The sequence below is a fragment of the Rhea pennata genome, chromosome 3 (genome assembly GCF_028389875.1).
Source record: "Rhea pennata isolate bPtePen1 chromosome 3, bPtePen1.pri, whole genome shotgun sequence".
Classification (NCBI taxonomy): domain Eukaryota; kingdom Metazoa; phylum Chordata; class Aves; order Rheiformes; family Rheidae; genus Rhea; species Rhea pennata.
The window spans coordinates 112900021-112912050 of record NC_084665.1 but is presented as its reverse complement, the minus strand read 5'-3'; the positions used below and the strand labels follow the sequence as shown (position 1 = coordinate 112912050).

The 12030-nt window shown below is 43.4% G+C and overlaps 1 protein-coding gene across 2 annotated transcripts; it reads right to left on the bottom strand.

Moving 5' to 3' along the window:
* Window positions 1-1264: 1264 nt before the first annotated feature.
* Window positions 1265-11422, bottom strand: IAH1 (isoamyl acetate hydrolyzing esterase 1 (putative)). 2 transcript variants are annotated; one of them, XM_062573023.1, is made up of 6 exons: window positions 11318-11422; window positions 9414-9466; window positions 8819-8967; window positions 7830-7991; window positions 2321-2439; window positions 1265-1623 (listed from the first exon to the last, which is right to left on the bottom strand). In XM_062573023.1, the coding sequence occupies exons 1-6, from the start codon at window positions 11396-11398 to the stop codon at window positions 1456-1458; spliced, it is 732 nt and encodes a 243-aa protein (XP_062429007.1). In that variant the 5' UTR covers window positions 11399-11422; the 3' UTR covers window positions 1265-1455. The 2 variants fall into 2 exon arrangements, with proteins under 2 accessions (XP_062429007.1, XP_062429008.1); XM_062573024.1 differs by lacking the exon at window positions 8819-8967 and having other exon boundaries at window positions 11318-11334.
* Between the last annotated feature and the right edge of the window lie 608 nt (window positions 11423-12030).

The window sequence follows — 12030 nt, the reverse complement described above, 5'->3', positions numbered from 1 at the left end:
ACCTCCCAGATTAAAATCAGCTATTGGCACTTATTTTGGCAGCATGAAAATGCAGAGCTCACACAATTCATCCTCTAGTCTGATCTGTATTCCAGAAATTGTCAGATACTTGCATCGTTTGTTCTTAAACATCTAAAGCAGAAAGTTCCACAGCTTCCAAAGGTAGCCTATTTTGTTACCATTCTTTATGCTAAGAAGTTATTACAGAGAGGATGCTCCAGTATAATATTTATAAATAAAGCAAACTAGCTTTTGGCCTGGCTCCAGGGACATGGTAACGAGCTACTGTCCCATTTATAACACTATTAGTGTCTTATTTCTTTAATAAAACAAAAGCAGTTGGTCCCTGGTGCTCTACAAAGCATGAAATCACAATGATCTCACATCACTCTCCATTTTACCCGATATGTAACATATCATCTAAGGCCTTATTAGTGGCCTCACTATTTTTCTCCAATGTTACTTGCTTATTAAGTCTGTGATGTTAACACAGCCCAGAATGATTATTTTAATACTGCCACACCCTACTACTGTGCTTGCTGAATTTCATCTCGGTTTCAGATATCTTCTGCAGTTTATTAACGTAGTTTTATATTCCAATTGCATTTTATTGGCTGAAAATTGGGGCAGTAAATGTGTCCCCTTCTGTGTTACATCACTTGTTAAACTATGGATGAATATACAGGCTAATCTTTTATGAGAACTTTTTCAGCAGTGATGCAGATCTGTGTGGTTTGGGGAGTTTCAGCAACAGCCATGAATAAGCATGAACATTACCACGTGTCTGTTGGGAACACCATTAATACCATACAAAAACACATGTACTGCTTTGAACACACTGTCTATTTGTAAGAGCCAGGCATAGAGACAGAAGGTGCTGCTGGTGCCCAAGTAAGTTTAACTTAAGGACCCCTGCTCAAAACTGTTATATAGTGTTATCCAAAATCCTCACGAAAGTTCATACAACTGCTTTTACTGGTTGTCAGTAATACAATCAAAGAAAGGTTGGACTGATATTAATTGCTCTTGATATTGCTCCTATTTATCAATTTCTAGGTGTTTAAAGATAGTGGAATATATTATCAAATTCTAGCCACCAAAGCTCAACAGTAACTCCTTGGAGCAACCTCTTTTCTCTTGTTTTGAAGACTAGCAGAGACTCTACCTTCCAAGTCTTCTAAGGAAAGTAAGTGGAGTTCATCATCAGACACATTAAACTGTTAGCACAAGTAGTATGCAGAGAAATCACCCACAGGAAGCACTCTAAAAGGTCTTAATCTTTATTTTCTAACAGACCAAATAAAAAGACTATGGAGCAGCAGTTGACAGAGGACTCATTGCTACCCTGGCTTGCCTGAATACGATGTGCTTCCAGTATATTGCTAGATGCAAGTTGATGGAAACAGATTTGCTTCAGGCAGCCTTGACTTCTTCAGCTTGTTGGTGAGGGGCATCTCAAAGAAGACTAACTTCAGGGTTCATATGGTCCACATCACGCCAGTAAGGAAGCAGTGAAGGAAGAGTAGATATTTTTTTTTCCAGGCATGACCAAAGTTGTGCTGCTAGAAAGTTACTTCCTTTTGTTGATAAATGAAGCCCATCAGATAAATAGGAAGAGAAATCCTAAGCAGAAGGTTAGAAAAAGTATGAATATATTTGCTATTTATAAATAAAAGACCCTGACTATTTTTTAAATTCTTCAAAACTAACTGGTAAATATACTGGTTTTATTTTTTTGCCCTTTGTATTAAAATATTAAGAGAATGTTCCAATGACCTCTGTCACTGCTAATCATTACGAAACAGCTGTGTGATTAGATGGTACAATCAAAATACTGAGTTTACTGTGCAGTAGACAGCAAAGATTCACAGTGCCCTAACTAGAGTTCCTGCTTAAGGACAAGGTGTGAAATCTCTTTGTCATATAGAAGATTTTGGCTATTCAGTCAGAAGTATTGGAAAGACAGCCTCATGCATCTTGATCTGACTTTGAAGTGAGCCCTACTTTGTGCAGGAGGTTGGACTAGATGCCTCCAGAGAGCCCCTCCAACCTAAACTATCCCATGATTCAAAATCAAAGCAAAAGATTACAAGTAATGCAGCCAGGAGACATTTGCTAGCCAAATCTAATGGTCAGGTTATATTAAGATATGTTTCTCCTACTGCTGCATGAAGCATTCTGGATTTTTTTTTCTTTCTTCCTTCTCCAAAAGGTAATTTGGATATATTTTGTATTGTTGCAGTGGTAATGCAGTACTACCAGTTCCTCTGCACTAAATCATGCATTTGACAGTTTCAAAGTCTCTTGCAGGACATCATACCTGATTTTTTTGCATCAGTGTCCACAGGTCCACTACATCAGTTCCACAGTCCCTAGCTACTTGAACACAGGCCTTGGCGTATTCTCCAGTGATGGAATTAAGGCGATTTAGTTTGTCACCTATCCAACACAAAATATTTTATGGTCAAGGCATGATTGATTTTGGTCTTCTGTGGCATACATGATGCTTCTCAACTTGTTAAACCAGCAGACATAAACAATTACAACATAACCGATTACCAGTCTGAACCATCTCAATTTAAGTGGCTGGAGGCTACAACTCATTTAGTCTCTTTCAAGGTACCTTTCATTTCTGAGGCATTTGAAAATATGTTTCTCACCAGGTGAGACATTCAGAGGCAAGAGTAACAAGAAGACAGGGTAATGCTGATTTCTGTGCCACTCGGCCTTCTGTTAAGCTTTTGGTGAAGTCTTTTATATACCTGCTACTGCCGCATAGAATAGAATTAAGTAAATTAACTCAATTTCACAAGCTTGCCTTCCGTGTCCCGAATGACATCAGACATCTGACATCTTGCATTAGTCTCCCCATTGTAAAATAGGGACAACATAAAACCACAGTACATACAGGCGCAAAGCATTATTAGAAATCAAAAATGCAACATTTGTGAGCTCAGTTGTACTGAGAGCTGAGTGTTCAGTATGTGCTCAATACTAGCTATTGTAAATCAGCACTTTTGCATGGAGTGCAGTGAAACATTGGGGCAGAATATTATTAAGCTATTACTATTTTTTATTTTAGATGAGCCCTACAAGTACAATTCATCCACTCCTACTCTGCTCTCTCCTTAGGAACACCAGTGCATCTGGTGAGTCTCACTTCTTCACATTGCCACCTCTTCCTCCCCATCAACATTCTTTTCATCTTAAAAAATATTCTCTGTAGCCTTACTGATCCTTCCTCTCCTATTCCCCACTGTGGTTTGTTTCCTAACTAACCCTTGCTTTCTTCAACTTACTTACTTACTACTTGGTAGAGTGAGAGGCCCATCTGTTCATTTAAACTCCTAAAGTAAAGGCAGTGCTCCCTCTGTTGCGAAGTTCCCTGCACTTGATCAAAATCTCACTGCTGCCAGTATTGCACAGCACTCCTGTCATTTTCCCGCTATGACTTTTAGTTTATCATCAGAGTTGGTACCTCTCCTGTTACCATTTCTTTCATTGTTAGGATTATCTCTCTCCTGGGTCCATTCTGGAAGCTCACCAATATATTCCCGCCCTTAATTAGCAGTGCTGCAGGAGCACGTGCTTGGTCTATGCGCTAAGAGCACGGACAAATAGTATCTGCTCATCCCAAGATGCCCTCTGCCTCCTAAAAGGTCCAAAACAGGGGAAAAGTTCCTGATAGGAGGGGCATGACAAATTTTAAACAAGCACTCTTTATTTTCTTTTTTAATTAAAAAAAAAATAAATGTTTTATATTCAGGGCTTGCTTTAAAATAGCAGCACATAGTATTTCCTCAACTTGATTAGACTTTTTTCTCTGCTAGATTTGTTTAATTTTGGCAAATCAACTCTCAGCCCATCTCTGACATCCTTCCTGAATGAAGGAAACAGAACCTATGATAGCTCTTATCCCAGCTGCTCTCCCTTCTTCACTGCTGCAAACACTACCACTTTGCTTAGTTTCACCCACTGAACCTCCCTAAACATTTACTTCCAGGCTGTTCTTCATGATATTTGCTTCAACCCTTCCTCATCCATCAATGCAGCTGAAGCTCCCAAACTGCTGTAATCTATTTTTCTGACCTTGACAAACGTGAACTTGCCAAGCTCTCATCTGCTCAAAATGCTGATGCAAAGGTCAATCTCCTATCCCTTCACTCTGACCAGATCGCTTTCCTGTTTTGCATCTCTCCTCTATACATCAAACCTAAGTGCCTTGTCTTCACTTTGAAAAGCCTTCCCAGCCCATCATTACTCAACAAGCACAAAAAAAGGCATAATAAAACCAGGAATGACTAGGAGGGCCACAGCAGAGATGGAGCTAACGCAACCCAATGAAATAAAATGTAACAGTACCCGAATGGTGGCAGCCAAAGGAAGGTCTGGGTAAATGTGAGTCTGTTGACAGGCTGGGGAGGTAACTTAGTGATGGGCTTGAGCACTCATGCCTGCTTACAGACCTCTGCACATACCACACAGTTTGGGAGGGAGGACAGTGAACAGTGGGGAGCAGCAGGTTTGGGAATACTCAGAGAAGCTAGCTGCATTCAAATGCACAGGGGATGGGACTCACCTGAAAGAGCTGCCTGATGCGACTGTGAGGCCAGTGACTATCATCTACAAAAAAAATATGCCAAGCTGGAGGAGATCTGTGAGGACTGGGAGAAGGCTAATGTTACTCCCATTTTTAAGAAAGGCAAGAAGGATCTGGAAAATCACAGGTTGCTCAGCCTCACCTCAGTCCTTGGAAAAATAACACAGTATCTCTCCTCTTGGAATTCATCTCCAAACACATGAAGGGCAAGAAGATTGTTAGGAACAATCAGCATAGATTTACCAAAGGCAAATCATGCCTGACCAACCTGTCTGATTGGCTTCTATGATGAAAGGATGACCATACAATGCATCTATCTATCTCTATATATGTGTATATATATATGTATACACACAAATACATGAATATATACACACACACACTTATGTATATACATTCCTATATACGTATATGTGCTATACTCTATATACGTATATGTACTATACTTACATACATACAGACCATACCAAATTAAAAGAGACAGTTCATATGCTAAATAGTAGCACTTCAGTTGAGAGAAACTGAGAAATTTAAGGACTGGTCCCTAGAAACATCAAAAAGTTCAACAGAGGAAAATACTACATTCTGCACCTGGGCTGGAAGACCCCAAGCATCAAAACACGCTGGGAACAGGCTGGCAGGGTAGCAGCCTTGATGAGAGCAGGCCAATACAAGAACAGAAACTGAGCGTGAGACAAAAGCATGCTCTGACTGCAAAGGCAAACCTAGGTTACGCTAGAAGTAATTCCTCTTCACCTGGTTACCATACTATCTCCCTGTGCTCAGCACTGCATTCAGTTTTGGTTGCCCACTAAAAAGGGATGTGGAGAAACTGAAGAGGGTCCAGTGGAGGGTACCAAGATGGTCAGGAGCCTGCAGCACAAGACCTGTAGGAGGCTGAGGGAGCTGGGTTTGCTCAGGGTGTGGAAGAGGAGGCTAAGGAGTGATCTAACAGCTGTCCACAACTGCTTGAAGGGGAGCCACAGTGCCAGTGGAGCCAAACTCTCTTTAGTGGCAGACAATATAATGAGGGGTAATAGTGCCAAGTTGCTGCTTAGGGGGTTCAGACTGGACATTAGGAAACACTTCCTCGCTACGGGAGTAGTTCAGCACTGAAACAAGTATCTATAGAGTAGTAGGACTGCTGTTACTGGAAGTTTTCAAGACTCAGTTAGATAAAGCCATGACTACATAATCCAGCACTCATGACAACCCAGCTTTGAGCAGTAAGGGGCAGGGGAGGTGGGACTACAGACCTCCAAATAGTTATGATTCTGCTCTAGCCAACATCACTCCCCACTGAGACACTGACTTCCTCCCAGCTGGCACACAGGCCAGGTTAAACCTTCAGTCAAGCTTTTTTCACCAATTTCCCTTCACACCTGGATGAATGCTCCTGTGAACATCGTCATCTTCACATTTCACATCCCTCCTCTGCTCTAAAATCTATCTGACAAAAACAAAAGTAAACAGAAAACTGTGCCAACAATACTTTAATTGTCTGAAATTGACTATGCATTTTGTTTCATCCCTAGACAGCAATCTCTTTCAGACAGACCCTGGCATTATAAATGCCAGTTTCCTCCTTCCTTTCCCAGTAGGTAAGATTTAAGACCAAAATGATGTAGTAACATTTAAAAAGTGATATTTGATAACTAGAGGCCAGATAGGTAACATTCATAGTATGCTTATGTGACAGATCTTCAAAAAGCCCATATTAGAACATGTTTTGCAAACTACAGTTACAATAGCTTTAGCAAAAGCTGGGAACACAGACCAGGACAGACTGCTTTATGTCTGACCTAACTGTTACACTCTTCCAAGCATACTGTCATGTATGTAATGCTGGATATACTGGTGTTTGATTTGACCTACTGCAGTTGTTAGGGTCTTACACTATTTATAAGTGAGTATTACTATAGGCCTTTCTCTCATTTTGCAACTCAAATACAAAAAAACTACCCTACTGGACCAGACTGAAAGTGCATATAGTCCAATATCTGTTTGGGACAATGATCACTGCAATATATTTCAAGTGAAGTACAAAGTCCCAGAACAGAAAATCATGCAGTAACATAATGGCAGGGATACTTTCTTGATAGCAGAAAACAATCATTATGTTTTACTACAAGATTCTAAATCAAAAACTACAGATACTAGATTATTTTACTCTCTTCCATTTATGGAAGCACATACGTAAAACAAAATAACACACCATACATTTTTCCACAATGATACAGATGCAGCTAAGTTTTATATCTGAACTACGTGCATGAAAACCTACAAATTTGCATGCAATAACAGAGCATTCAGAATTACAAATTGAGCTTTGAAAGCCATTGAACGGTTAGTGACGAGAATGGAAGGTGCCCATTGCAAGGAACTGCTTTCCTTAATAATACAGAGAATCCATTTTACTGTAGAATAAAACCTCTCTATTTACTCAAATCTAACTAAAAAATCTTCTGTAAATGTGCAAGAACTGAATAAACCATGCAAATGGAAAAGAGGACACACTCTCAGAAGGTGTAAACTATCACTGCTAGAGTCAGTGAGATTATAGAAAATTTCCACCGGTTGAGTTACACAAAGTAAGCAATGTTGTTATGTCTCTATTATAAGAGGTAGTTTGAACTATACAACAAGAAATTATCTAATCATCATTTTCTTCTTTTCAGGTGTTTTTCTTAGAATCCTTAGACTTTGATATTCTCTCTTTGGATTTTAATTTACAACAAAATCAGATAGGCTATTACTGCTTATCCAAGAAGACGTGAAATATCCTGTAGTTATTAGAAATTTTTCTAAAATATACAACACCAAAATCTCTTCCATAATTCATGTTATTTTGAAACATGAATTATGGAAGGACGTGATGCAGTCTGCTTGGGACATCTAGATTCTTTCTGAAAGCTCTGAACATTCCAAGACACCATTTTTGAGATAAAACCTATGTCAGCAGACAGCCACTTATATCAGTTTTGTGCATGAACAGAACAATCAACACAGCACTTTCAAAAGGATGTTAATAATTAATTGCCAGTTACTCCACAGGCATAGCTGAAAGAGGTTTGGCAAAACAGCTAGCAGTCATTTTCCATCAACTCAGAGAACACAAATGCAATCTGGCACAAATACAAAGCTAGTCATCTCTCAGTCTGGGATCCGAAATTTATGCTTTCTGGGGGAAAAAAGTAGAAGTTTTGTCAAACTGATATGACTCTTTTACCTTTGGCAAGGCACTCCTTTTCCCAAGATGACTCCTGAAGAGGGGGTGGTGTTATCAAAATAATCCTGTCTTCATTAATGTCTACTGATTTCAGATACTGTATCATGCTCTTTAAGTTTGCAGCATATTCCTCCAAAGGAACGTGTTGTTTGGGGTTCAAATCTGTTCAGGATTGGGGCAAATGTATTATTCATGTAAAATCATGCTGCTCACAGATTTACTAACACAACAACTAAAATGCTTTTGACACAGGATACAAATGTGGGCACTCTTCTCATTTTCAGTACTAAACAGGTCACCTCAACTATGAATTCAAGAAGTGTTATGGGAAAATGCAGTACCTCAACATCCGAAGCAGACAAACCACGACTTAAAATGCAGCTCTTGCAACTAACACAAATGAGGGAGAGGGAGGGAAAAGGTACTTTTTTTAAAAAAGATTTTTTTTTTCTTAGAACTCCACATCTTATCATTAGATCACATAACCATCCAAGCTTCATCTGAAACAAAATCTAAAATTTTTAGCTCTCTTGGATACAGAGAAAATTCTGGAAATTCAGACAGACTCTACAGTCAAACCTTCATGCACTGATCTCATCATTTTGATTAGACTAGCTCTGCATGCTGGTATGCATATCTTCAAGAGAATCCAAATGCTATATTCCCTCATTTCTTGATCTACCTGCTCACAATTCATCAGACTATTTCAGGCAGAAAGCACAGTCAGATGCCCAACTCCAGTTTTAAGTGTTGGATACATGGCTAATTTTTTGACTCCTTGAAATTTATATCTACTAGTGCCTGATTAAAAAAAAGCACAAAAACCCAGAACACATTAATTGAAAAGAATTAACTATAAGATTAAAAAAGAGCAACTGAGAAGAACCAAGAATCAAAGAATCAATCCATGTAACATTCTATCTTTTCTGCTAAAATGTGAACTTCCTTAGGAGAACAGATGATGGGAAAAAAAACAACAAAAAGAATACCTTTTAAAGCACTGTCATTAGCTCCAAAGAAAATAGTAACTGCAACAGTACTCTCAGCATTAGTGCTTTTACTGATCAGTCTCGGAAGGATCAGTTTAGCCCATCTGGTATTGTACCCTGAGAATCCACGATTTACAACATCACATTTTCTGAAACAAACACACATATCAAAAGAAAATCTCTCTCCGTCAGAATAAAATTTTAAACACTTTGAATCATTCAGTCAGGATATCTGCCTCTGTCCCTCTCGGAATCAATGAGATTTCACGGGAGAATTCAGCAGGACCACAGTTTTATGTATTGAAAGTGTATGCACAGAGGGCATGTATAGTATTAATATGTCAGACTACGAAGCCAGAAAGATCATTTGATAATTGAGGATTTTTTTTCCCCTTCAGTCTTTGCAGTAACCTCCAATAAATATTTCCATCAGTGTCAGGTGGGACATCGCTTAGGTAGTCCATGCTAATAAACAAACAAATAATTCAGTAATTTTAATAAACAAATCAATAGAATTAATTTGTGCTTGTTTTCTTCAACTTTAAGAAAGCTGCATGGCTTCTTTCACGCTAAAAATTATTTTTTAAAATCTTACCTGACTAGCCTCTCAGCAAGTGACGCTCCCCAGCCCTTGTCCAGAAAGGAGTACTGCAAGCAAGGAACAGAATTAGATCTCACCAGAACAAGAACTCGCTCCTCAGCGGCCAACCCTGCCACCTCTTGTCTTTCCAGCATCTTCCCTCAACAGCTTTCTGTGTGCCAGGCCCTTCATATTTTCTCCGTAGTGCTTCCTCCCTCCCAGCCTGCCTCGTCCCTGCAGAGGTCAAACAACATAGTCTTCTTTGCAAGATGCACACAACTTGCATCAGAGGCAAAACGGGAGAATATTTACCAAGGGATGGACTCTGTGCTACCTTCATATTCAAAGCTGCCTGTTTTCAGGCTGTTTCATCAAGGTTGAGCCAAAGCTTTTTTTTTTCTTTCTTTCTTTTCCCTGTTATTTTCTAAGATCCTTTCACTGCAACTTCACTGTGAAGAGCAGCTCTCCAAAGCCCTCTCTCTGCACGCTACTTTAGAGTGCAGTTTGACAATTTACGTGTTTTAGTCTGCTTACTCCCAATGCAACACCCTTCTTTCTTCTGATGATACAATGGATCACGTGTTTGGAACTGCACACTGAGTTGGTTTAGACAATAACCTTTAAAATTATAACATTTAAAATTAGGCTAAACTATTTTTCCTCAGACCAGCTCTCTAATCCAGTTCACTCTATAGCTGTAGCTGTACAATGGAAGGCAGAGACTGAAAACGACAACCACAGACTGTCTAAGCTGATACTGCCTTTGAAGGAAACATTCATCAAACTGGGCTCTGGTCATGTCAATGCAGAAGGTATCTCTGGGGTGGGAGGACCACACTGCAAGGAGCAGGGCAGAAGAGCCGCAGCCAGGAGCAGGAGACCTACATGCAGCAGATGAGAGAACGGCGGATAGTCAGGAAAGGGGTGGTCAGCACGAACAACAGAAGATGGGCCAGGAGGTTTGCTACCCAATTTAGCTAAGCCCCAGAGGGAAAATAAAGATGGCCAATTGCCCACCTACAGCTCGTCAGTGCCAAAGCAACTCTTCTCCCTGCCCCAGGCTCCCTCCCAGCACGGAGGTCCTCACCTGCCTGCTGCTGCCCGCAGCCACCTCGCTCTACGGCAGCTCATACCTCCGACATACAAACTTCACGAATTTCTGCAAAGATCATCTAAAGCTACTCACAAAATACCATCAGGCACACAAGCTCTTCAAACGCTGTCATGGGAGATTCAGTCGGGAAGTAAGTATCAGGGGTCCATTCCCATTTAACGCACATCACCCTCCTGCCTCCCAGGGAGTAAGTGGCGTCAGGTCCTTGGCACCGTTTGGCAGCCCTGGCACCTTCCACTGCAGTCCCAAACAGGCAGCTACGGCCCGGCCGTCCAACCACAACCGCTGCCGCGCAGCGGGGCACCAGGCCTGCCGCTGCCCCGCGCGCACGGACTTACACGGGGGAACAGCACCTCTCACGGACTGACAGCCTGTGCCTACGGAGCCAGGCGACGCTTGGCACCGAGCAGCCCTGCAGCCGGGACGGACGGACGGACGGACACACACATACACACCGGCTACTCGTTATTTCTCCTTAAAAAACAAAAAAGCCTCGCACTTGGCAGCAGGTGCTCAACATCAGGCCTAAAGTGAGCATTAACCAGCGCAACAGCCACAGAAAACGAGACCAAAGTCAGCCGCGACTGGCTCTAACGGCGGGTAAAAGCTCCCCTGAGCGGTCAAAAGACAGGCACAGCCAAGAGGCTCCGAGCTGCCGACCGAGCCGTTTACCGGCCTTGTCCTCCCAGGCCGCCGCGCGCTAACGGCCGCCGCGCGGGGCGCGACCCCCCGCCGCCACCCCCGCCCCGCGCAGGAGGCGGCTGCCGGCCGCGGCGCGGGCGCGCAGGGGGCCCCGAGCCGCCACCTCAGTGATGGAGTCTCCGAAGAGGACGACGCGGGGCCAGAGCAGCAGCCGCCCGCCGGCGCCCGCCTCCGCCAGCGCCATGGCCGCCGCCGGACGTCCGCCCGCCGCAGCGGGGAGGCGCGGAGGGCGCCGCCGCCGCCCGTTGCTCCGCGGCGGGGAACGCGGGTCCTGGGCGTTAGGGGAGCGCCGCTTCCTCCGCGGCTGCCGCCCGGCGATCCCCGCCCTAGGGCAGGCCGCACTGGAGGGCGCGGGGCTCGCAGGCGAGCGGCTCTGCCAGCGCGTTTCACCGGCGCGTAGCCCGGTCGGTGCTCTCGTGCGTGTGGCCGCAGCTCCTCCGGCTCCAGCGGGAGGAGGCGCGGGCTGCGGAGAAAGGGGCTCCGCGGGGCTTCCGCCGCGGGAGCGGGGCCGCGGGCGGCCGGGCGGGCGGGAGCTCCCAGCGCGGGGCCGCCTCCCGCTCACCTAGCCCAGGAGGCGGCAGCCGGAAAACGTGAGCTGACCACAAATCCTGAGAAGCGGCCTCATTTCACCCTCCCCTTTTACTGTTGTGTTGCTTCCCGCCCTTTAGAAGATTCACTGTGGAAGTGAACTGTGCGCCCTCAGACAGCCACGGGGCCGCTGGGGGGGGAGCTGCGCTACCTGCACGTTAACGGCCTCTTCCACCGGGATGGAAGCGGCGCTCCATTTTGAAAACAAATACACTCAAGTGCTCAATC